The sequence below is a fragment of the Nannobrachium achirus genome (assembly GCF_963921795.1).
Source record: "Nannobrachium achirus genome assembly, chromosome: 16".
Taxonomy (NCBI): Eukaryota; Metazoa; Chordata; class Actinopteri; order Myctophiformes; family Myctophidae; genus Nannobrachium; species Nannobrachium achirus.
The window spans coordinates 59,522,769-59,549,704 of NC_137823.1; the positions used below are offsets into that span (position 1 = coordinate 59,522,769).

Genomic DNA, 26,936 nt, shown 5'->3' on the forward strand with positions numbered 1-26,936 from the left:
GCTACAGACATCACTACTCTATGCATCATATTCATTCAGTATATGAGCTACAGACATCACTACTCTATGCATCATATTCATTCAGTATATGAGCTACAGACATCACTACTCTATGCATCATATTCATTCAGTATATGAGCTACAGACATCACTACATCATATTCATTCAGTATATGAGCTACAGACATCACTACTCTATGCATCATATTCATTCAGTATATGAGCTACAGACATCACTACTCTATACATCATATTCATTCAGTATATGAGCTACAGACATCACTACTCTATACATCATATTCATTCAGTATGAGCTACAGACATCACTACTATGCATCATATTCATTCAGTATATGAGCTACTGACATCACTACGTGGGGGGGGGGGGGTCTAATTTAAAGCATCTGTTAATTGAATAGTATGTATTTCCATATTTTATACACTCTTGGTCTCGAAATCTAGAAAGTATAATTTACCAGCTCGCCTAGAACGCACCATCCCCTTGTCAAACCGTAAACAGCCGTGTAGAAGCGCAACATATTTTGAAGTGAGGATAGCGCGACCAGATTTTCCTGAAGTGTAGATGGCGTGACCGCAGTCAGCTCAGCTCTCCTAGGAGACTTGGACTGAGTAGAACAAAATTGTGATATTCTATCATGAACATTAGTGAGGACCTATTATATTGTAACCCTGCAAGAGATCAGGCCGTAACTCGCTCCGCCAAGCGGGCTAGCCTTCTTGGCGTTGCGGGTTGCTTCCTCGTCTGCTGAGTGGGGGGCTGGGGTTCGCATCCCGGTTGGAGCGAACTGCCTCACTCAGTCTGCTAAACGTTACATTATGAAGACAGGTTGAAAAGTGGTGAACTACTCCTTTAAGTAAAAACAATGGAAATAAGCCTCGTCTTACCTGAGTTTCCGTTTAGTTGACCTTGTACCAGTGAACTGTACTGTCATGAAACTGTACCTCGGCGACCTGGAGTGCAAAGCAATTGACTGTTTTCAAATGGTCTAATAATACAAATCTACAAAGTAACTTGCAACTCAAAAGTACACTTAAGAAAAGTACTTAGGCCTGTATCTTGTTTAATCCGTCTTAATTTGCCACGTCAGTTTGATTAAACACTGCTGTTCTCCAGACAGTAATTAATTAGACAGACAGCAGTTAATTAATTAATGGACGATCTGATAGCCTAATCACGGCTTTCCAAACGTTCCTACCTCCAGGCAGTGTTTCCAGTCGGAGGGTTTACGGCAGCGGACGGTGTCGTGCAGCAACCTATTATTATAGCTCTATGGCAGCAACATCAACATGACAGCAGAGCAGGAGAGCAGCAGCAGTTTAAATGTTGTCAAACAAACACAGGAGGAGGACAAGATCTTCCTTCTGAAAGGCAAGGAGTCACTAATATTATTACTATATTCACTGTAATATGTCACACAGTTGCTGCTCTTCACTGTTGATGTCTGGTATTTGAATGCTAGCTAGTTCGACCTCTCTGCTCTTCATGCTGGTTCCATCATGCTAACATGCTAATGTCATGTCATTGATTGATTGAAGAATTTATGAGAAATTTGCAATAGAAAAAAGTACAGTTTCATGACAGTACAAATCACTGGTACAAGGTCAACTAAAAGGAGATCCTAGAAAGCCGAGGCTTATTTCCACAGGAACCACACTTTAAGTATCTCATATAACATTGAAAGACAGACGGATAGAACATAGTACTTTATCTAGGATAATATCAGTTTCAAAAGCATAACATCAAATACAAAGGCAGAAAAAAAAGAAAAGGGGGGGGGGGGGGGGGGCATGTCAGTCAAGCATATTCATGTCAAGGACCCCCTGATGATAATCGATGAGGCCACGGAACCCCATTTGAAACGATTTTGTGCCAGGGACCCCCTTAACAAAACATTGTATTTAATTGCCAAGAATCTACAAGCTGAGCTTTACAGCTTGAAGAACCAATGCTTATAGAGAGGTACAGTAGCCTTGGATCAAGACTAGGCAGAACTTATGGTCCTAGCTTAGTAAATCACATGCTTAACTGTTCTCTGTTCCTAAACAGCTTTCATTACTGAACACCAGGGGTCTTCAACAGGGGGTCCGGGACCACTAGGGGATCCCCAGAGTTACTACAGGGGGTCCTCCAAATCTTTGAGTGATAGAAACTTTTTTTCTCCTTTTTTATATTAACCACTTGAACCCTATATAGCGTCCATATTCTGAGAACTTTAGCCAAAAATAGCAGATCTTCAAGCTCTTGTAGATCTGCTATTTTTGGCAAAGAGCTTTGATGTAGAGGGGAAAAAGAGCAGACTAAGTAGTACAGAGTAAAAGGTCAAGTTTATTAAGTATTGACGGTTCAAGTGGTTAAATATCTGAAATCACAAACTGACATGAATCCAAAATAAAACACTGATGATTGTGCTGCCAAACAATGAAACTATGGAATCTATGCAAAGATTGTGGGGGGTCCCTGCTTCATCTCTTTCTCAACTAAGAATGTAGAAGACCCCTGCTGTACACAATAAACCTGTGGTGCCAATGAAAAAGTCATGTGAAGAATCTAGCCGCAAATTGCAACACTAGATTTTTTTAATAATCGGATGAATCTAGGGTTGCAATACCTCCCATAGGCAGCCAATGCATCAAAAGGTTATTTTGCTATCTGATTGTATTAAACGACATCAAACTCACCAATATTGCGGCTCTATGGAAAGCTTGGAATTTACTCTTGCTATCTGCAAAGTGTTTGTTTCTGAAAAATCCACCGTATAATTGTTATGATTTATTTTCTGTCAAGAAATCCGAGCAGACATGGTTTATTTTCTAAGTGTTGAACTTCAAAAGCGCTTGTCTTCTATAACGCCATGTCCCGCTGCCTCCTGCATAATGTGACATTTAGAACCAGGTGGTCACAGGACCGTTGAGGGATTTTCCACGAGCGCTTCCAAACTCCAGGACTTAGAAAAAATTATCACCTGAACCAAATTTCTTGGATAGAAAGTAACTCATAACATGTCTACTGTGGATTTTTCTGAAACAAACACTTTGCAGATAGAAAGAGTAAATTCCAAGCTTTCCATAGAGCCACAATATTGGTGAGTTTGAAGTCGTTTAATACAATCAGATAGCAAAAAACTGTTTTGATGCATTGGCTGCCTATAGGAGGTATTGCAACCCTAGATTCATCCGATTATAAAAAATCTAGTGTTGCAATTTGCGGCTAGTGAAGAATCCATACAGGCATACAGTTAAAGGATGTATGGCCCCCTGCAAATGTAAAAATCGATAACATGCTATGATACTCTTTGTCACGTGACACGTTGTGAGCTTGTAGATCTGCTATTTTTTGGCAAATGTTCCGCCCCAGGATAATGGATTTTGATTATCAGGATAATATTGTAAATCGCAATTATTCTTTTGACGCAATAATCGTGATATGAAATGTTCATATCGTGTCATCCCTGCTTGTGTGTCCAGGAGCAGCCTTCCTGACCACGGTGGCCACGGCTGGGATGATCGCTGGGTTTGGATCCACGTTGGCCTTGGCTAAGAAGAAGAGCCCCAATTGGTTTAACAAGGTATGTAAAAACAAAAAAAAGACAAGTTTATCGTGTAACAATAACAAGGCAAGTCGATACTCGTCTGTTGTGCTGTTAAGTGTTGGATTTAGGGGGGAAATGCTTCTGTGTTCAATCATGTCATTAGAAATTCTAGAATCTAACCAAATGATATTCTTCATGTTATTCATTCCAACCAAATATGGAACTGCTGTCTGCTGATTTGCAGTGTTTAATTCATCTCACTCCAACAGGAAATGTTTTTGGAGCTGTGTGCAGCTCCCTATACGTGGCTGTGTGGGTCTGTGTGTCTGTCTGTGTGTGTGTATGTAGCCTGACTTCAGCGCGTAACTAGTGCCGCACCATTTACGCCACTCGCGCAATATATACATCAAAATGTGCGGCTCGGCCGGGAATGGTGTTCTATTACCTTTCGTTCCGATCCGCCTTACCATGCCGACGTAATCGGCAAAAAACGACGCTTAATTGTCCCCATTGACTTATAATGGGACAATGCAAGAAATCACTTTCAAGTATTTTTCTCTCGTAAACCATAGGAGCTACAGTTTCAAACCTCGGAGAGGAGATTCATAATGATTTTAAGAATGAATCGAAAAATAATTACATCACTCGGCCTCATGGTGGCGCTATAACGGCCCACTTTACGTTTTGCCCCGTAACTCTTGAACCGTAGATCGGAAATTTAAAATTCTTTTTTCCCTGGATTCCTTGGGTCAAGACGCATCTCCCCATATAGGCCACGCCCATTTGCGCCAGGATAGATTTTCCGCCATCTTGAATTTTCTCCAAAACACACTTTTTGCTCCTTTTCCTACATATTTTCTTCAAATGTCACAAAAATCGGTACACATGATCTACACACACACACACACACACACACACACACACACACACACACACACACACACACACACACAGCTCCACTTCACACGGGTGTGATTTTTTCTTTTTCTTTTTTTTACACCAATTTATGGAATTAATAATTTAAAACCATAATAAGTTAGCGTTTTTTACTTTAGAACAAATATAAAGACCACCCCACAGTTTATACATTCCAGGACCCTCTGTATGTCTGTTTGTCCTTGGCATATCTTGAGAACCACTCATCCGTTCAACCTCACTTGGCGGCAGGGGCGTCACAAGGGGTAGGAAAGTGGGACTGAGTTACCAGGGCCCAAGGTGGAGGGGCCCTAGTAACTTTAGCTGTTGAAAAATAGCAGATATACAAGCTCACAGACACAGCGAGCTTGTAGATCTGCTATTTTTGAAAAGTTGTGAAAATGTGTGAAAATCTTTGAATATATGTATTTTTTAAGCGAACATTTCTAACTCAAATTTTGCTTCTGGGGGTCCCTGGAACTGAATATTTTGAGATCGGGTCCGTGGCCAAATACATATCATCTTGGGGGTCCTTGACATTGGTTTCTTGCACACATTTTCACTATTTTTCAAAAATAGCAGATATACAAGCTCGCAGCGCGGCACTCGGTGCCGCGCTGTGAGCTTGTATATCTGCTATTTTTCAATAGTTAACATTCATGGGGGGCCCGCAGTGAATCCTTGTACCCAGGGCCCAGAATTTGGTGTGACGCCCCTGCTTGGCGGGTGCACTGGAGACGACCCAAGGGAGGCCAACGCTGTCTCTAGTGTCCATCCAGTCCATGGGCAGAGCAGAGCGGCCCTCCAGAACCCGGCCTGTGGCAGACAAGTCAGCATGTGTGAAATGCTCACAACGCCTCGTGTTGTGATCGTTCTACAAGCTCACAACATGTCAAATTGTGTGTTGTGTTGTGAGCTTGTAGATCCGCTATTTGCGCTTAATGGAGAATCATTTTAACTCATTGAGTGCCTATCCCGAATTAGTTCGGGATATATTATCGTATCACAGAGTGCCTATCCCGAACAAGTTCGGGATATAAAAAAAAAAAAAAAAAAATTTTTTCTTTTTTTTGAAAAATTTTTTTTTGAATTTTTTTTTTTTTTTTTTGGACCCCATCAAATCTGGTGAACATGATTTCAATCGCGATTTTGCATGTTCCACCCCCATACAACCCCATCTAACATACAGGGCAGCCATTTTTGTTTACATTACATGTAAAACATAAGGGCGATTATCTCAAGAATGCCTGAACGGATTTCCAATCGGATTTTTTTGTTTGAAAGCTGTGAACAAACTGCACAAATCCACTCCAATGCAATCCAGGATTGCATTGGATTTTTCAGAGCTCATTCTTCTCTGTTTTTTTCCCATGCATGAGGTGTGCAAGGTTTAATCATGGCTAAGTTGACGAAAATAAGGCTTCTAAAATGCTTGGTAGCCAATAGCTAACTTCAAGCTAACTTCATCCTCTTCCTGTACATGCAGTCATGCACAAAGGAAAGTGTTCAGGCAAGTCATGGCTGCAGGGCTTCTGCATATACCAGCATATCTCTATGGGATTTTCTCTGGCCACTGGGCGCCCTCTAGTGGTGAAAGGGGTGGCACTAAATGAGTTAAAATGTTTGAAATGTTTAGCCTGCAACTACATGCCTAAAATAAGTTCACCAGGTTGAAAGTGATTAATATTGTATAATTAACTCTTTGAGTGCCAGCGCCCTCTAGGGGCCAAAGAATGCCAGCGCATCTCTCATAGGCGAGCGCTTTAGCTTCCAGGACTTCAGCTTCCAGGACCTGACGTGCTCACGTTCATGCACGGCATGGAAATGTCCCGGATGAAGATGCAACAGAATGGCTATTCCCATTTTGTCATCTAAAAGATCATTTTTGGGCGATTTCGCCGTAAATAAACCTCGCGCCGCTTCCCTAAAACACAAAAAAGAGATATAAGCCTTTAAAGATGCGGTCTTTCATTGGATTAGGCGGAGATTGGCGATTGCGTTCGCAAATTACGGCCGGCCGGGACGTTGTTAGCTTTCGGCTAGTAGCTACAAAAATCAAGCCAGGCTTCAGAAGGCCTCTTATCATTTTATTCATTTAATTAAATAAAGCCGAACTACTTCGGGATCGGCACACTCGTGTACTCATCGGAAGCGGCGCCAAACATCGGGTGAACATTGGGGAGCTCAAAAATGTATTTTAAACCATTTTTAATGGAATATATCGTCGGACAGAGTAGAACGGCTAGCTGACTAGCGGCTAGCGAGCCAGGACCACCCACGACTCTACAAGCTGCTCGGGGTAAGTGAATTAATAAAAAAAAGATTGTATTGGATTGAAATAAAGCCGATCTAGTTCGGGATCGGCACCAGATGAGTTAAGCAAACTTGACTCATGCAAAATAATCAAACATTCAAGAGAGGGGAAAAAAAATCTAAGGTAAAATCATTTATTTCTGGGTTAAGACAGTTATTTGGTTTCGTAGGGAAGACTCTAGTATCTTCCTTACTTTTTTTTCCTTTTTTCTAATATTTTAATCCCACGGTTTTTGCAACCCATTTTTTTCTCACCGGGTGACTACCTAACCTGTAGTCCTGGTGCACCTGTTTCGAATGATATCAACGCACTTAATGCGAAATATTCACGTACTTTCAGACTCTTCAATGCAGAGGTATCCAAGGATACTTGGATATCCAGTATCCAATATCTCACCAATGCAGAGATATTAGTAGTAAAATGTCGACATCTAGTGGTCAACCTCAGAGGAGCGCAAAAATAAAACCTGAGGTGAATCCAGATGCCAAGTATTCTCTGTTCCCCGGTGTAACGCTCCACGCCACAGACCCCGACGGAGCGGCGCGGTATTGGGCGCCGATGACCCCCGTGAGTCGCCACCGAGGCGAGCGCTAGCGAGCCGAGTTGCCGCGACGAGCGGTGGGAACGGCGCCCAATCCCACTCAGCCGCGTTACCGAGTTATGTGCCGTTATGGACAGAATAGTAAATATTCAGTCCCTCACTATCCACGTCTACCCCACTATCCACGTCAAAGATAAATGCACAAAAAAGGAGTCACATCATCCGTTCATTAGCTCAGTCAGTAGAGCACGGATGCAACAAACCCACGGTTTGGGTTCGATTCCCCTGAGGGGAATAATATTCAAGGCGAGAGATATCGGCGCATGCGTACTTCAAAGTGCACGGAGAACAGGATACCGTGGATACTCCTCCGTGGATACCCAGTGGATACTCTCTGCATTCAAACGTCTGAGAAATGGTGAAAAAGTCGGATTGAATGCGAAGAGAGCAGTCGAAGCTGGTGCCTGGTTTCCGCTCTCCCCCTGCTGCGCCAGGGGACATTGGGGAGCACCTGGCTGGCTAGGGGGAGGTAGTATAGAAACCAGGACTACTGCATGTTTTTGTGTGAGGGCCCAAGGAGATACGGGGAGAACATGCAAACTCACCACAGAAAGGCCCTATCGCCAACCCCACCTAGGGTGTGGGTGCTGATCACGCGGGTGGAGGAACACGCCCACAGCTTCCCCCGGCAGGAATCGAACCCAGGATCTTCTAACTGTGAGGCGAAGCGCTAACCACTGCGCCACCGTGCCCTCCTTACATTTGAGTTTAAAATGTGCAGCATTTTGTGCGTTTCTATTTTTCTATTTTACGCGTGTTGTTTACACTGTCCCATTAACATCTGGCCCGAGGGGGTTCAGAGCAAAAACACGCACACCCTGCACCCTTCCGCTTAACTGGCCTGGAACTCCACTGGATGATTCCTTCCTCACTGGAGCTAATTAAAGATGACGCACATGGAACCCAAGGCTCTTATTTGTTTTTTAGATATACTCTGTGGCTCACGACAAGGCTGCCCTTGTTTTCCCAGTCTATTTTTGGTGCCCAGACCCGACCTCCCCCACCCCCCTATCTGCGGGGGTTGTCAACATGGACCTTGGAGCCAAACAGGGCCCTCGTAAATTGGTCCAATTAGATGTTTAGCGTGGCGAGGTATGCGTGTTATGAGGTCACCATGGTGCAGCAGCACAGATGGATGGCAGGGAGGAGCACTAAGGAGGTTCTGTGTGAAGTTTGTCCCGAGCAGACTGGTGGCGTATACCAGGGGTTCCCAAACTTTTGTCTCAGGGCACCCCATAAATATTTTTTTAATCCGAGGCACACTTATTTTCACTCCCAGCACCTTATATTCATAGCACATCGTCGTTGTCGGGTGGAAACCTTGTATGTCCAAAACCGTTCGTTTTGTATTTATCATCTATAAAATGTACTAAACTAGTGAAAACAGCAGATCTACAAGCACACAACACCTCGCATCGCGAGGCGTTGTGTGCATGTAATGATTATGTATACTCTTACATTTGGACAAAATGGACCATTTTATGTTGAGGTGCCCACCTGACCCGTTCATGTTTATTCAGACTTGCACCAGATGTTCAATGTAAAGTGACTAACAGCGTCCTGTGTTTGTGTTCCCCCGCCCAGGGGGTGACGGCCACGGCGGTGGTCCCAGAGAGCGGAGCGTCTCTGGCTCTGAGGGCCCTGGGCTGGGGGTCCCTGTACGCCTGGTGTGGAGTTGGTCTGCTCAGCTTCACGGTGTGGAAGGCCCTGGGTATCCATAGTGTAGGTATCAATGCTACTCCAGACAGCGTACATAGAATTATAATACACCTGTATGTAAGCTCAGCACAAAAAGAAAGGAAACTTGACTTCGGTCCATTATATATACCCTTTAATAATACCAATTTGTGTTGTGTTTTATATTATTTCTATCGTTGATTCGTCACCTTTACAAGGAGGTACAGCTTGTAAGCATTCGAGGCATGAGCTACACAGCCAAACGTGTATGTAGCACCGACCAACATTTTGCCAAAACAGCTTGAACGAATTGATCCTTACAATCTGTAGCTTGATGTAAAGGTGACAAATCAACAATAACAATGATATCAAACGCAATACCATTTGGCATAATAGGGGAGATATAACGGACCGAATGTTGAAAAATGTTGGGTTGGTGCTACCCACACGTTTGGCTGTGGTGCTCATTCCACGAATGCCCGATGCTTACAAACTGTACCTCGTTGTAAAGGTGACAAATCAATGATGAAAATAATATAAAACACAAAACAAATTGGTATTATTAAAGGGTAGATATAATGGACCGAAGTCAAGTTTCCTTTCTTCTTTTTGTGCCGAGTTTATGTAGAAACGCTGTTAAAACCAACACCTGCTTGTCAAAAGACGGATCTTGCAGTGTCTTCGTCTTACTGTAATTATCTGTAACACACATGGTAGAACTAGTGGTCGTTTCATACAGTATGTCAGTGGTTCTCAACATGTGGGTCGGCACCCCCAGGAGGGTCCCCAGATGATTAACTTAATGTGCAACATTGTTTTCTCACTCAACAGTAAACAAACCAACATAAAGTTCAAGTGTATAGAGGGTATCTGCACATTTCTCAAGTGACAATTTAAGGACTTTTTAATACCTCTAAAAACAACAAATTAAACATTGGACAAAATGTCACATATTAGAGGCAGAAATTGTGAAAACCGATCTGTAGATCTGCTATTTTCACAATAGAACCATGTTATACAAAATGTAATGCCTCAACTCTTAGTGCTCGTCATGTTGGGGGGGTCCCCAGTTAAAATATGATTTTGGGTGTCGTGGCCTGAAAAGGTTGAGAACCACTACAGTATGTCACCTGTGCTCTGGGTCTTTATTTAAGCTTCCTTCGTCTCTTCCAGCTGACGGAGTTCAGACACAAGATGCAGTCCATCTTCCCGGCCATCCCCAAGAACCCGGAGGGTTCCGCCGACTCCCAGACGGAATGGGAGGCACTGTTCAAGTCCAAATGAGCAAGGAAGGAGCGTGGTTAATCTGTTCCGCAGCTGGCTGCGGATTGGACGGCCTTAACGAGCCAAGCAATGTGGACAAAAGAGACAATTTGCATGAGTGCTATGTTGTTTTACAACCAGTCTTCTAGGAGCTGAACGGTACAACCACTGTTCTGTTGACCACTGGGAGCTGACCAGTACAAGCACTGTTCTGTTGACCACTGGGAGCTGACCAGTACAACCACAGTCTTCTACTGTTGGCCACCGAACGGTTCCATTGGTGCTTAAAATATCTTACTCAAGGATTCTATGGACTCTGTGGGTTCCGTTATGGCTGGGATCAAAATTGACCCTTACAGTCTGTAACTCTGACAGTGCGGGAGACCTTGAAATTGGAAAGTTTGAGAAATACTGGTTTACACTACACCAGTGGTTCTCAAAGTGGATTCCAAGGACTTTGTTGGTTCTTTTAGGGGGGTCTAAATTGACCCTTACAAGTCTGTAAAGCCCTTATCAGAGTCTGCGGTGAAGAGCCTATCACCGCAAATTTTAGGTGTAAAGCTATCCACCTAAAGTGAGAAAATAAGTGGAGGCCATCATAGTCAGTCACGGTGAAGTCCTATCACTGTGACTGACCGGTCTAGATCGACCAATCAGTGAACGGGGTGATGGGTCGATCTGTCTGATAGTAAAAACAGAAACAGAGAGATGTGTCAGGGTTCGCGGTGGATAGCTCTTCACCGCGAGTAATGATGTAATGTTGTAGTTTTATAACTTTAAAAGACTACACCGTGATAGCTTATCACTGTGGTGCCTACTATGATAGGGGCTTTACTCTGGCAGTGTACAAATGGAACCAAATGAACCCGTACACTGTCACAGTTAAGGGGAGACCTTGAAATGTGAACGTTTGAGAAACACTGGTTTACACTACATTCAGTGATTCAGAGCAGCAATGTTCTTGCAGTCTGGTCCCGTCTGCTTCCCAGAACTGTGCCGTCTCTCCAGTCATGTGAGACGAGGGGAGTTTATGCTTTATTTACGCTGCAGCGTACAAACAGTCACGCTCCCGAAATAGCACATCTAGAGCTTGTGGCTCGGCCGTCTTTGGCACGCAGCACCGTCACACCACCAGGAGTAAATCAGGCTTGTTCTTCCAATACCGTCGTGTTCTGCTCAGAACTTTGGTCACGTGAAGAGTTAAGCCTTATCTCATGTCCACTATTGTCCAGTTGGGAAAGTGTTATTTCCCATAGCACTGGGTTTAATTCTTGTTGATACTAAATCCAAGTTGTAATAATGAGTGCCTAGTGATGGTTAAAAGACTAAATACAAGTGGACATACTGTTGTTCATTTTTGAAGGGCATCTCCTGATTGTTTCACAAAATACACAACAGTGACATCTTGACATTATTGGTACGGAAGGTTTCTGCAATATGTCATAAATAAATTAATGTCAAGCCATCACTTCTGTCTGTCTGTAGTTGGTCTGCGACTGTCCTGTTAAATCCATGAGTCTTCTTGTCAAATAGACAGTCAAGTCTTGACTGCTATCAATCCCTCTTTAAGTGTTCAATAGCTCTATATTCAGTGTCAGGGAACACTACAGCAGGTTAGTACCAGCAAACACATTTTCAGGGATACAAAAATGGTTATCCCTGAAAACGTGTTTAATTGATGTTTAATGTATCCAATCAGTTAAGATAGATCATACAGGATAGACACATTCAACTGGAAGTGATAAAACCAGAATAAAGAATTGGAACTGGATCAATGTAAGCTCTGTGTAGTCCTCACTCCTGATAGGATAAAATTGGTCTCCCGATTACACCTGTTACCGTTAACAGAAGAGTAAGAGAGGGGCAGACCCCGATACAATAACTGCATTGATCTTTAAGTTCAACGATCCAACTATATCGATATGCAAACAGCAAAATATTGTTTGACTTTGAATCGTTTTGCAATGCAAATAATCGATTGTACCGATACTATAGTAAGTACTTACAGTATGTTGTATTTGCCGATTTTACAAAAAACAAGAGAAGGGTCTTTAATTACTTTTCCATTCCATATCGGTACACTTGATCTATGTGTGTGATGTAATCTGTTTGTCAAGGTGTGGGTTTGTCCATACGTGTTCAATACAATGTCCATGTATTTGACAGAATCACTGTTTCCACTTCTTATTTATATCCATAAATAAACCTGCCACTATCCACACAGATTAACTTGTTTTCCTAAATAAGTCCATAAGAATCATTGAATTGTGATGATGCGTATTGTTACACCCCTATTTTCAGGTATCTGCTGGATCTAAAATGGCATGAACAGACTTCTCTTCACACTTGGTTCAAAACTTCCCAGACGCAACCTTTCGTTTGCCAATGGGTCTGAGCTGCGTGTATCTATACTGCATCTGGCTTAAGGCAAGACCCAACAACATTAACACAAATATATTAGTCCTTAAAGGAGTAGTTCACCCCCAAAATGACTTTTTTTCTATTGATTACTGACGCCATGGAAACTTGAGTTCAATAATATTGTTTTGTATTTGTTGCATTCCTAAGACAAAAAAAAACATTTTGAGTAAATTTACCCTTCGGAATCAATAGGGGTATATTTATTGTTTTAGGAATGCGACAAAACTAAAACTATTATTGGACTCAAGTCTCCATGGCTGCTCAAATCTAAACAGGTTCCTTGGTGAAGGACTAAAGATAGCGATCAAAGGCCTGGTTTATCCGCTCTGATTAACCTTCTCCAAAAGCAGGTATAAAAATCACACTCGGTGGTGTATCGGTGGTGTGTGTGTGTGTGTGTGTGTGTGTGTCTGTGTGTGTGCAACAGCGCCCCTCCCTTAACATGTGTGGTCAGAAAAGGTTACTGCAGGCTACGGACACGGAGACAGACAGACATACATACCCACACACACGGCCACGTATAGGAGCGTTGTGACCACCGCTCAAAAATACTCCCAAGTCTGTGTCTGTGCAGAATGCACTTAGGCTTGATTTGGATGTTTGTAGGCTTATCGTCAACTTTGCTTAATTACGTTTGGCGATGTCGTCAAGCGTCTGGTGAGGAAAGAGGCAGCCGTTAATGTGCACCAATGCTCACAGGATTAAGAAAGCACCTGTCCTGTAACCAAGGCACCGAGTGTAGTTTCTAAATCAAACCGTGTTGGGGTTGTTACCGCGTTGTCTTTCATTACCAGGGCCCAAGGTGGAGGGGCCTTAATTATTTTATACTTTAGCTATTGAAAAATTGCAGATCTACAGTACAGGCTCACAGCGCAGCACCGAGTGAAAATGTGTGCAAAAAAAATGTGTGCAAATCTTTGAGTATATATATATTTTTTTTTTAAGCGAACATTTGTAACTCAAATGTTGCTTCTGGGGGGTCCCTGGAACTAAATACTTTGAGATGGGGTTCCGTGACCAAATGCATATCATTTTGGGGGTCCTTCACATGAAAAATCATAGGTTTTTTAAAAAAACCTTAGAAGGATTTGAAATATTGAAAGACTTGCACAAATTTACATGACTTTTCAAAAATAGCAGATCTACAAGCTCGCAGCGTGGCACTCGGTGCCACGCTGTGAGCTTGTATATCTGCTATTTTTCAATGGTTAAAACACATGGGGGGGCCCGCAGTGAATCCTTGTACCCAGGGCCCAGAATTTGGTGCGACACCCCTGAATGTGAAGTTCAATTCTCGCTGGTCCCTGTTGGTTCCAGTCAGTCAGTCAGTCAGTAGCCTGGCATTCTGTTCACAGCGGCTCAACCAGATTTCATGTACATTTATTATTTAACATGAGGTGGAACAGAGTAAAAAGATCTCATAGTGAAATAAACGTTTTGTTTTTCTTCAGCAAAATCAAAAAAGGAGACAATCTTTGTACGGAGAGATAATTTCTTTTCTTTTTTATACATGATGTGTTAACCGTTTGTTCTTGTTCAGCACTTTCAGTTCTACACAATGTTTTTACTTTTATTCTGAAACGCTCCCCCCCCCCCCCCCCCCCTTGTTAGCACCCGTCCATATTATGTACAACAGTATCAAAGTTTCTCCCAGTTTTCATGATCCATCCGTTGATTTAGAGAAATAAACGGCCGTCTTGTTGTCGGGGGTTTCCATCAAAAAACAACAAAACACAAATAAAAAAACATGTCTCTTCTTTAAGCCCCGGGGGGAAAACAATCGTCATTGTTTAAATAAAGAAAATAAGCTCCTCCCCTCTTCTAAACAGCTCAACTAAACAACGTTTCATATCCAAGATGAGCGTTACGGTGATCGTTGATCAATAACTGATGATCCGTTTCCTTGATAATTAACTGTCTATTTACAAGATGGGATGATTGTGATGCGTCGTTCTGTCCTACAAAGACTTAATAATAACTGGAATTGCAGAAGTAGCAAAACCTCCCAACGTTCCTGTGAAAACAAGGTATTGTCGTCGGGACTGAATTGTACAGTAAGTAGCATTGTTGTTAGTAGCCGTTTGAGGGCCGTGGTTTGTGTTGATATGGACTCTAAGGAGCAGACTGTGTTGATATGGACTCTAAGGAGCAGACTGTGTAGGACAGCATCTGTACTGTGTGGAGATGGGAGTTGAAGCTTGGCTTGCTCATGGATGGCTTGGAGAAGGTCGACGTGGAAATGAATGAAACAAATAAAACAAAGCGACCTCTCCTCCGTTTCTCCGTTACATTATACTGATAAGGTTACACCAATACTGATGGTCAGATTGCAGATGGTCAAAAATAATAATTAGAATAATAATTCACATTTAGGAACTCTCCAACATCCCCCACCCACCCCTAAAAAAAACAAAAAGAACCAAGACATTTAAAACCCTATTGCACAATAGGTACCCCCCTCCCTCCCCGTGTCAAGCGGTGAGGTTCGTTAGCCACCTGAACCCTAGCGGTCGCTGTTCTGGGCATGTGGTGATAGGCAAACATGCAGCCAAAGTAGCTCGGTCTGAAAAAGGCTTGTAGATCAGCTATGCTTTCGGCCAAAGAGATTTGGTGTAGAGAGAGAAAAGTCACACCCGGTGTGAAGTGAGCGGTGCCTTTTGACGAGTTAATTTCATTTAAGCTGTAGGAACTAGAGAAACTATGTTAAATCACTGTCCATTAATTATTTTAGTTTTCTTATCACCCGACGGGGGGGAGTTTCCCCCGGTGGGACGTAGCGATGTGGAAGGAACATGTTATTCCAACCAGTTCCTTTCCCCTCCAGCTGGCCAGGGGGAGGCAGTATAGAGACCAGGATTACTGCATGTTTTTTGTAAGGGCACCTACCCTAGGGGACACGGGGAGAACATGCAAACTCCACACAGAAAGGCCTCTTTCGCCAAAACCCCACCATTCATTTCAAGGCTGCTTAACAGCACCGCTGGGTTGGCTGCAGCCGTCGCTGCCGTGAGTCGTACGGCGGCCGTGCCCGTACAAACACACTCGGGTCAAATGATGGATCAGCAGGCACCGCTCCAAAAGGTAGTGGGCCATGTGTTTGTATTTGTATCGCCCAGGGGGGAAAGCGTGTTAGGGTTTAAGTAACCTCGCCCACCAGGCTTTCTGAGGGAAAGCCTGGTGATCGTTAACAACGGGCGGTTTGATCCGGTCTAGGCGGAAACCACAAGCCGAAGAAGCGGCATCACTTTGTTTTGGTTCCCTCCGTTTGTTTCCCCAATCCCTATTAAAATGCTCCAGTAGCCTAGTGTAGCCTTGCCAGTCGCTACGAGTTGGAATAAAAGATGCATACCCCAAACACATTTTTCAAAAGCAAAACTACGCCGCATCAAGGAGTTTATTAGGTAGGTCCTAAAGGTATGTCCTTGAGCGCAGGGGAATTATTTTGGGTTAAAACTGAATCCGGTTTGATAGTTCCAGCAAATTGTAGTCCTTTGAGTACTACAACATGACGTAAAGTGGTTTCCTCTCCCGTCCGGATCAAACCTCGAAAAGTGAAGTGATCCCAGACTAGGGTTTAAGTGGTTAAGTTGTGTTGTGTGTCTTACCATGATACAGAGAGGCCTATCTACAATATGAGTTACTATTAAATAAGTGTGATTGATCCCCCACCCCCCACCAGAGAACAACAGAAAACCAACCAAACCAGTTCATTTAGAAACACTTCACAAAAGTACTTTGGTTGAAAAAATAACAAAACAAAAAACTGACAAGGAACCCCAACAAAATGAATGATTGGAAAAGAATAGAAAAAACAAACAAACAAAGGAATTAAAAATACCAAGTATTAAATATTATTATTATTATTTTTTCGTATTAAAATCACTTAAAAATCCCCAAATAAAACGTTTTTTTTTCGTGGATGGAGCCGAGAACTATATATATAATACTTCTATATATATATTCATTTGTATGTAAAAACTTTGTCTGATGCGTTCATTCATTTTAAATAAAAATATAACAGCGGCCAACAGTCTCTCTCTCGGCCGTCCAAACTCCAGCTGGACGAGAAGAACCTCCAAAAGAAAAAGAACAAAGCGCCCGGGGTTCTTTACAGAGCACGCTCAGAAAGCCTTCCCCCACACACCGAGCGCACGTCAAAATGTCCCAACCCAGCCTCACGGAGCAACGCTCCCTCCTCGCCAGGTGAGGGCGCTCCGTTCTCCCACCCAGGGGCACGGCGGCTCCATTGCCAGTGGTTCTCAAAAAAAAACAGGGTCTCCGGGGGAGACCACCAGGGGTTCCAAAAAGGAACCCTTTAACGGCTCTGTAACTCGGAGAGAGAGAGCGGTACAAACGGGAAACCGGATCGATCGCGATTCGGTTTCCCATTCGCACACCAGTCACAGGGGAGGGGGGTTCCCTTTAAAATCAAACAGTTCGAGAACCCCCACCCCTCTCCCTCCACCCCGCCCAAAACAAGCGATCCGTCGCCATACCGAGCTCCGGTGTTTTTTCCCGCGGGGTCACATCGAGGGTCACGAGGATCGACCCCCCAGCCTGAACAGCACCTCGCAGAGCACGGCGGCCACCGGGGCGCCGAGCGCCGAGGCCAGCGACACGTCCAGCAGGCGGCTCTCGTACAGCACGAACTCCGTCCGGTTCTCGGGCACCTTGGCGAGGGCCAGGAGGGCCTTGGCGGCGCGGCACATCATGCCCACGCTGGGCGGGTCGGGGGGCGAGGAGGAGGAGGAGGGGTGGTGGTGGTGCTGGGCCGCGGTCGCCACGCTGTCCTCCAGGAAGCCCACCAGCGCAGACACGCCGCCCTTCTGCAGCGCCACGGCGCGCGCCACACCGGGGTCGCCCGCCGCCAGGTTGGACACCAGCGCCACCGCCATCTCGCGGCACGGCGGCGAGCGCCGGTCGCCCACCAGACGCAGCAGCGTGGCCAGCAGCCTGGGGAGTCAGACAAGGTACAAGTTAGGCATTTAGCAGGCACTCTTAACAACACATTTAGGACTAGAATTATTTAATGCTTTAACTGTTGAAAACCGAGTGCCGCAATGTGAGGTTGTAGATCTGCTATTTTTCTTTGAATATACTGTATATTTTTAAAAGTGAACATTTGTAACTCAAATATTTGCTTCTGGGTGGTCCTTGGAACAGTTGGAAGAACATATTTTGAGATGGGGGTCCACGGCCAAATACATTTTGTGGGGTCCTTGACATGAAAAGGTTTGAGAACCACTGATTTAGAAGAAGGATTTAGACAACATCTATATCGGGTCAAAAATATTCAAAGATTTGCTCCAATGTTCAAGATTTTTCAAAAATAGCAAATCTACAAGCTCGCAGCGCGGCACCGAGTGCCACGCTATGGGGGAAGACCTTGAAATGTGAAAGTCAGGTGTTTTTGTTTCTTTTCTTTTCTTCTCCGTTACCTGTTGTGGCGGGAGTAGGGGGGCGTGGCCAGCGTCAGGTCCACGTTGGCGTCCTGGACGCTCAGCTTGCACAGGCACTCCAGCGCCAGCCGCTGGGGGGTCAGCGCAGAGGGGGAGGAGGGGTGGGGGGCCGGGGGGGAGGGCAGGGAGGAGGAGGAGGAGGAGGAGGGGAAGGGGTCCTGGGCCTCGGCCGAGGGGCAGACCATCCAGTGCAGCAGGCCGTCCAGGACGGGCAGGCACACGGTCTCAGGGTAGACGGACAGGTCCAGCTGCCCCGCCATGTTGGCCAGCGTCACCAGAGTGTTCTCACGCAGCGCCGACAGGCAGTCCCACCACCACTCGTCACGGGAGCACGCCAGACCCTGCAGGGGAGGGGAGGGGTTAACTCGGGGTGTAACGATACATTTTAACAACGATACGATACGCATCACGATATGTGGTTGATGATACCATACATCATACATGGGCAACTGGCAGCCCGGGGGCCACATGTGGCCCTCACCTTCACTTAATGCGGCCCGCAGGTTGATATTGGAGTACTGATGTATTATTGATTTCAGCGGTTTCAATTCCAAACATGGAAAATGTTTGGAATGAAAAATTACCCTTCAGTCTATTTTAGTAGCTAAATGACTAGTATTAGAATGTTATTGTATTTTTTATGTGCAATGTATTTGTATTTAAGTTCATAATGTTAACACAAGAACATATACTGTAAATGCATTTGACATTTTAAAAAAGAATAACAAAAAAGTTACTTTTCAGGATTCCAATTCAAAAATAGCAGATCTACAAGCTCAAAATGCGTCACACTGCGATGCGTTTTGAGCTTGGCTATTTTTGTTATGTATATGCATTGTGGCCCTCTGGAGTGAGTGTGAACATGTAGTGGCCCTCTCCATCATCAAAGTTGCCGGGTACACACCTCTATTCCGAAACCCCACCATTCCGAAGATTGACTTCCATTATTCGGAATGGTGGGGTTTCCCATTGTTCTATAAGACCCCACCATTCCGAAAATCAGAAACACCACCATTCCGAATATGCAGTTTCATTTTCACCCACCTCCATCCACCCCCACCAACCTCCACCCACTTTCACCCACCTCCACCCACCCCCACCCACTCTCAACCTCCACCCAATTTCACCCAACTCCACCCATCTCCACCCACTTCCACCCACCTCTACCCACTTTCACCTACCCCACCCACCCACCTCCATCCACCCCACCAACCTCCACCCCCACCTGTACCCACATCCACCAAGTTTCACCCAGCCCCACCCACCTCCACTAACTTTCACCTACCTCCATCCAGATCCCTCCACCCACCCCACCCATCTCCACCCGCTTTCACCCACCTCCACACACCTCCACCTACTTTCACTCACATCCACCCATTTTCCCCACCTCCATCCATTTTCACCCATCCCCACCCACCTCCACACATTTTCACCCACATCCAACCAGTTTCAGCCACCCCCACCTACCTCCGCTCAATTTCACCCACCTCCATCCACTCCATCAACCTCCACCTACTTTCACCCAGCTCTATTCACTTTCCCCCAACCTCCACCCACTTTCACCCAGGCCCACCCACTTTTAACCAACTCCACCCACTTTCCTGTCCCTCGGAAGTGGGTGGAGGTGGGGGGGCCAAAGTGGGTGGATGTGGGAGAAAGTAGGTGGAGTTGGGTGAAAGTGGGTAGAGGTGGTTGGGGGGGGGGGGGGGGGGGTAAAAGTGGGTGGAGGTGTGTGAAATTGGGTAGAGGTGGGTGGGTTAAAGTTGGTGGAGGTGGGTGGGTGGAGGTGAGTGAAAGTGGGTGGAGGAGGGAGGAAGTGAGTGGAGGAGGGGGAAAGTGGTTGGAGGTGGGTGGGGGGGTGAACGTGGGTGAGGTAAAGTGGGTGGAGGTGGGTGAAAGTTAAAATAATTTAAATTTCGGAATGGTGGGGTTTCGGAATGGTGGTGTTTCGGAATGCTGGTGTTTCGGAATGGTGGGGTTTCGGAATGGTGGTGTTTCGGAATGGAGGCCCGTCCCCAAAGTTGCCCACCCCTGCCATACATGGACGATATTGGTTCATTCATGGCGTTACGATACGATTCGATTCAATGATTTAAAATATATAGTTACTATAAAGCAAAGAAATGTAATCTGTGTAAAACGTGTCAATAGTGCATGTTTTAAGGGAAAGATCTATTATTATGAATATACATACCGGTAAGCAATCACTGTGATTCTCTAGCAAATACATTGCCATTATATTTCAACACGTATGGACTGGACGTTTTGCACTGCAAAACGATTCGATACCGTTTATCTGCATTGTAAAACGATACCGATACGATACAATGTCTAAACGGTACGATATATGCTTTTGGAGAACGATATAGTAGATCATTGCAAATGAAATTTTTTCGATTCAATGACTATATCGTTACACCCCTACTGTTAATGTTCCTCGGAAGTTACATTTTGAATGTTGGCCTTAGGAGTTATGCCTGAATATTGAATGTATTTGAATATTATTCTTATTATGTTCATAAGAACAGGGACCAAAAACTACTTATCAAGTTATAAAAACATACAGAATATATATTTGTATTGGATCTGAGCAGTGCGCACGCTGTCCTTCTTCCGCTGGCATCATGTTTTAAAGTCATTTTCTATGGGGAAAATGTATGACTTGATCTTATGACTTGATACTGTACATTGTTTTTTACATTGTCCCTGTCAAATATGTATTTGACAATATACAGTATATCGTCACTGTCGGGCAGAAACCTTGTATCTCCAAGTTTGAAATGTGTTTGTTTTTTGGTAAAGCAAAGCCCTGCTTCATCATACAAGACCGTCGCACAAAACTAGTGAAAATATATACAAGCACACAACGTATCACAAGGCGTTGTGTGCTTGTAGATCGGCTGTTTTCACTAGTTTAGTAAATCTTTTAGTTTAGATGATAAATACAAAACGAACGGTTGCGGACATACACGGTTTCCACCCGACAACGACGATATACATATTCGAATACACATTCAAACACACATTTATTCTTCACATTCGAGGAACATTCCAAATCAAACCAGAACACATTGGGGTTTTTACCAGCCCTAGCGGGTCGTCGGGGAGCGGCGGGGGTCCCCCTGCCAGGAGGGGGGGCGTGGCCATCATCATGGCGGGCCGCCTCCTCTTGCGCTGCGGGTGGAAGTGGTGCAGCAGCACCAGGCGCCCCAGCAGCAGTACCAGGCCGGGGTGGGCCGCCATGGGCGCGTCGTTGCCGGGCACGAAGGAGAGGCTGCGCACCACGTTGGACACGCACACGCAGCGCCGTGTCAACGCGTCCTGCCACGGCTCCGCCACCGACAGCGGAGCCTCGTCCCAGCAGCGAGGCTCGTCTTCCAGCTGAGGGGAGGAGCCTGGGGACACGCCCACACGCTGCTGCTGCTGCTCCTGTTGGCCCCGGACCTCTGATAGAGAGCCTGATGGGAGCACAGAGGAAGGAGGTTAGGGCAGTGTTACTCACACTTTTACGTTTCAAGGTCTTCAATTAAAGGGGCCCCACCATGAATTTCACATTTTTCATTTCTTTCTGTTTTTTTTGGTCTTCCCAGTGTCTCTTCCAGCCCCCCAAAAACATTCATTAACTCTAAGCCTTGCCTTTCATTTCAGTGATTTTCTGGATGGGCGTGTCTGAACGGTACTCTTTTGAAATCTGGCCTTGTTTATATCACAAGCCCTTCTTTATGTCACAAGCCCTTGTTTAGGTCACAAAGGGGCTTATTTCCTATTGGGCCCCCTAGAGAAGGGGGTGGTACTTCTTGGGAGGCTATATTCTATTGAGACTATATGCGTATATGAGGTGGAACCATTGAGGTAAAGTGGTACTAAAACTGGCTTGAATGGACTGACTCTACATGGTTCTCATCGTGGTACCAAGCTGATCTTCTCTGTATCGTTACAATTTTAGCCCAAAGACAGCACCCCGGTCAACAAAGGGCATTTTGGTATTGCATCTGAAATGGCTTGGAATTAGAGACAGAACATGACATTTAAATATTGGAGTGGTTGTTTAGGCTAAAAACTGTATTATGGTCCAATATTTATATAAAATATATATGTTGAAAAGCATGGTGGGGCCCCTTTAACACAATGGAAGCCAAGGTTTCATAGCTGTTGCTGGTGCCGCCGTTCACTTAGGCTTTATTTTGAAGAGCCTCGGAAGCTTCGTGCGTGTGCACGTGAGTGTCCACTGACGATTGAGGAAGATAATCCATTTGTTTACAAACGCTCGCGAAACTAAAATCCAAACCGCGGCCGACCATCGCGTTATAGTGTCGCCGTGAAAACAAGCAGATCTCTGCTTCCCTGGCGTTCTTTGCACCTTATTCAGAGATAAAGCTGTTTTTATGTTTCAGCATAGAATAGGATGTCAATGCAGCCTAGACACACCATTTCGCTTCTGTGCGCGTCATGTTATGACATATGCACCAGCGTCTCTCACAGGGTACACAGGACGGATGCAGCTGCATGTAACAAAGTTAACCCTTTGTCTCGTGAGAGACGAGACAACTTTGTTTTGGCACAGCGACCTCCAGTGGCCGTATCTCGTTACTGAACGAGTTTGGCCCCCAAGTTGTTAACACTGACGGTATCCAAATGACCCTTATCCACTAGAGGGCCAAACCACACCTAGAACCAGAACCAAGAACTTTCAAGAACCCGTGAAGTTCTGGGAACAAGTTCTGCTTACGTTTCCATATAAGCAGACCCAACCTGGAAGGTCCAGAATGGAGAGCAGCAGCGCTGCTGGCCCCGCCCATAGGTTCCCAAAACTCATGTTTATATTAGTACTACATCAAGAACAGGACCTAAAAAAGGTTCCCAGAATCTTGTCTGAAACTGGGCCGTAGGCGATGAAAACAAAACTAGAAAAAAAAAAATATATATATATATATATATATATATATATATATATTATAGGTTCAGGTTCTGGGAAGTTCTGGTTCCACCTCATAGTGGAAAATGTAGACCCCCGTAAAGGAACCCACAAAGTCCCTGTAATCCACTTTGAGAACCACTTGATATTCTCCACGTGGGTCTGGGGTCCACCATGTCTGGGGACCACCATGTCTGGGGACCACCATGGCAGCTCACAATGAGTCACTATGCAACCACCTGCCATTATCAAAAGAAACAGGACATTCTGCGCAATAAGCACTACATTTTTGATACCAATACTTTTGTACTTTTACTCAAGTTTGAATTCCGGGCTTTTACTTGTAACAGAGTATTTCTACATTGCAGTATGGACACTTTTACGCGAGTACTTTTTCCACCCCTGCACTACAGTGAATATTAAACCGTGTCCTCCCACCTTGCAGGGACTTCATGCAGGCGTTCAGCATGCGCTGCACCACATCCTTCTCCTCTCCTTCCTCTGAGCACTGAAGATCTGCGTCTCCGTTCAGCACAACGTCTCCTCCTCCTGACACTGGGGGTTTGGACAAACAGTTTGGAGTTAGTTTTAGTCATCTGAAATGTGTTAGTGTTTTACTCTAGATTTAGTTGACTTAATATCATATCATTTTAGACAACTAAATCTACGGTGTAAAATGTATCTTAGCAGGCCGTGATGGTATCGTAATGACGGATTTATACTTTATGCCAGGGGTCTTCAATGTTTTCAGGCCAAGGACCCCTTAGTTGAGAGAGATGAAGCAGGGACACCCACAACCTTTTCATAGATTCCATATAGTTTCATTGTTTGGCAGCACGATCATGTTAATGTGTGTTTTCAGATATTTAACCACTTGAACCTTCAATACTTAATAAACTTGACCTTTCACTCTGTACTTAGACTGCTCTTTTTCCCCTCTACACCAAACCTCATTGCCAAAAATAGCCACAAGCTCACAGTAGATCTGCTATTTTTTGGCTAAAGTTCTCCCAATATGGACACTAGGGTTCAAGTGGTTAATAAAAAAATAAAATAAAAAAGAAGTTTCTATCACACAAAGATTTGGGGGACCCCCTGTAGTAACTCTGAGGACCCCCTAGGGATCCCGGAACCCTGTTGAAGGCCCCTGCTTTATGCGAATAAATCGATCTAAAACCCCTACCTCTGGTCAGGGGGTCAGGGGACACGGCGGTGGTCCCGCCCCCGGTGCGCAGCTCGAAGTGTGTCTGGATGTGATTGGTGGAGTCGCCTCCGCCCGCCTCCCAGTGCAGCAGGCCGCTGGTGAAGCCTCCTGATAGGCTGAGCTCCCTCCAGCGCTCCCCCACGCCGTCCTCCTCCCGGCTCCGCTCCTCCACCCGGATGGGGAGCCGGTCGAAGCGGCTGGCCTGCTTGGGTGGAGGCCCCGAGTACTGGAGAGGACGGCGCAGCGGCTGGAGAGGATCAGAGGAGGAGGGTGGAGCCTTCTCTTCTTCCTTCTCCTCGCAGGGCTGGGGGGGGGGGGGGGGGGGGGGGGACATTTGAGTTGAAATTAGTTAGTTCAGAGATAATTTGCTCTATGTATGCACAGCAGCCATGTTGGAAATAAATTGGGCCCATTCCGTTCTTCCTTCACAGGTGTTCCATTCAGTGTAGCGCAGTGGTTCACAAACTTTGACATTTCAAGGACTTCCAGAACTGGCACAAATGGAACCAAATCCATTCGGTTCCGTTTATACACTCTCAGGGCAGATTCACACGGCGGTCTCCGGTGCGTTCTCCAGACTGCTTGGCAGATGTTTTGACAGTGTGAAGCCTGTGGTTGCCCTCAGAAACGGCAGCCTCTAGACCACCTCCGGAGGTAGTCTCCAGTCCGCTTGATGCGTCCTCAAGAACGGTGCGCTGCAATGTGAAGCTACCGTTCCATGAACAAGGAAGTGTTGTCGCTTCTGCTGGGATGAAAATAACCCACTGGTGTAGCAGGGTTTCCAGTGAGCCAACATGCAACAATATCAGCACCCTGACTCTGTTTGACCAGAATGGACCAGACCTGTAATCAGTATCATTGGTAACACCTGTGAAGGAATTAAGGAAGGGGCCCAATTTCTTTCCAGTATGAGCATACAGCATAGAGCCTATTGTGATTTAAATGTGTTTTTGCGCCCCCACCGTTGTGCTCACACCAGTTGGGAAACAAACCGTGACATGCCTACCTTCTGGTCTTCTCCTCGCTCCTCTTTCCCATCAGGTCCCGTGCCTCCGTCTGCTCCTCCTCTGCTCTCCTCTTTGAGAGGAGCATCGGCTATCGTCTCCTCCCAACCGCCTCGCTCCTCCTCCTCCGCCTTGACCACAGGAACCTCCTCCTCCTCCTCCACCTCAGACGAGGAGGTCTTGACGGCCGTCCCCGTCGCCTCCTCCTCCTGTTCTTGCGACGGGCGGCTGTCGGGTGGCGGGGGAGGGGGGGTGGCGGCCGGCGGCTCTGGCTGCTCCGCCTCCTCTTGCATCGTCATCATCATGGCCTCCTCCTCCTCCGCCGTGATGTCGCGGTCTTCCTGCGGGGGGCGCTGCTGCTCCAGCGCTCCAACCTCGTACTCCTCCAGGATGCCGAACATCTGGATGAGGCAGCGGCGGTAATACTCTACGATCAGCTCCAAGAACCCCGGGAGCTGGAGAGAGAGAGAGAGAGCAACGAGACTCGTTAAAGGGACTACGCCAGGGGTCTTCAAAGTTTTCAGGCCAAGGACCCCTTAGTTGAGAGAGAGATGAAGCAGGGACCCCCACAACCTGTTCATAGATTCCATATAGTTTCATTGTTTGACAGCATAATCATCAGTGTATTTTGGATTCATGTCAATTTGTGTTTTCAGATATTTAACCGTCAATACTTAATAAACTGCGCTTCTGTGTAGGTTCTCCTCCTACAACACACAGCCCATCTGCAGATTGACTTCTGTGTGCTCGCAAGATGTGAGTGGGGCTATCCGTTCACCGGGAAATACGCGGTCGCCCTCTGGACTACATCATGAATTTAAAAAAAAATGTCTTGTTTTTTGGTCTTCCCAGTGTCTCTTTGAATAGAACTTGTTACAACCAAAATAAGCCATGTGTTTTCCTATTCTTTAAGACGTGTGGTTAACTGTAGCAGACTGACCTGGGACAGGTTGAAGGAGCCCACGGTGCTGTCGTCGTACAGCAGGATGTTGATGGTGTCCAGAGCCCAGGTGCTCTCAGCCAGCAGGCCAGACTTCAGGGACATCATGACCCGCCACGCCTCCGGGGTGCCTGGGGGGAGAGGGCAGGGGGGAGGGAGACTGAGTTACTAGGGCCCAAGGTGGAGGGGCCTTAACTCATTTGCTGCCCCCTCCCGAGTTTCCTGAGTTATTACCGTTGTTAGAGGCCGGGATGGTGTTTTCTGCTGGTGTTTCAGTCCAAGTGTATCAAAGGGTGCGTTCGGAAATGCGCACCGGGTGTGTGCTCAGTGTTGTGAGTGCCTAAACCCAACCCTAATCCTAACCTCAGTAAAACTATGCCTAAACCCAACCCTAACCCTAACCTCAGTAAAACTATGCCTAAACCCAACCCTTACCCTCACCAGACCCAGTGCGCATTTCCAAACGCACCCTTTGATAAACTCTGACTGAAAGACCTGCAGAAAACACTCTCCCGTTAGAGGCCGCCAGGGCCAGATTTATTTTTTATAATATTTTATTGTATTTAATAATTTTTATTTCCCCAAAAGATTAATAGAAATCAATGAAAAATGTTATCGAAAAAACACTACCTGCTCACATATTCGGAGGGTGTCAGGAGTCACCAGAAAAAG

General features: G+C 45.6%; 2 protein-coding genes across 2 annotated transcripts in view; one reads left to right on the top strand and one right to left on the bottom strand.

Moving 5' to 3' along the window:
* The first annotated feature begins 1,300 nt into the window (after positions 1 to 1,300).
* On the top strand, positions 1,301 to 12,433 carry tmem242 (transmembrane protein 242). Its single transcript, XM_080744288.1, has 4 exons — positions 1,301 to 1,390; positions 3,487 to 3,587; positions 8,966 to 9,103; positions 10,232 to 12,433. The coding sequence occupies exons 1-4, from the start codon at positions 1,309 to 1,311 to the stop codon at positions 10,340 to 10,342; spliced, it is 432 nt and encodes a 143-aa protein (XP_080600414.1). The 5' UTR covers positions 1,301 to 1,308; the 3' UTR covers positions 10,343 to 12,433.
* A 2,785-nt stretch (positions 12,434 to 15,218) lies between these two features.
* Positions 15,219 to 26,936, bottom strand: part of arid1b (AT-rich interactive domain 1B) — a 100,696-nt gene continuing 88,978 nt past the window's right edge. The window contains 7 exon segments of the mRNA XM_080745075.1: positions 15,219 to 17,695; positions 18,181 to 18,542; positions 21,286 to 21,659; positions 23,555 to 23,671; positions 24,300 to 24,624; positions 25,327 to 25,779; positions 26,265 to 26,395. Of these exon segments, the coding sequence (XP_080601201.1) occupies positions 17,278 to 17,695; positions 18,181 to 18,542; positions 21,286 to 21,659; positions 23,555 to 23,671; positions 24,300 to 24,624; positions 25,327 to 25,779; positions 26,265 to 26,395 (2,180 nt within the window). The 3' untranslated portion in view covers positions 15,219 to 17,277.

Coding starts and splice junctions, on each gene's coding strand:
- tmem242 (XM_080744288.1), top strand. CDS start 1,309: ATGACAGCAGAGCAGGAGAGCAGCAGCAGTTTAAATGTTGTCAAACAA. Junction 1,391..3,486: donor CAAGATCTTCCTTCTGAAAG/GCAAGGAGTCAC, acceptor TTGTGTGTCCAG/GAGCAGCCTTCCTGACCACG. Junction 9,104..10,231: donor AGGCCCTGGGTATCCATAGT/GTAGGTATCAAT, acceptor CGTCTCTTCCAG/CTGACGGAGTTCAGACACAA.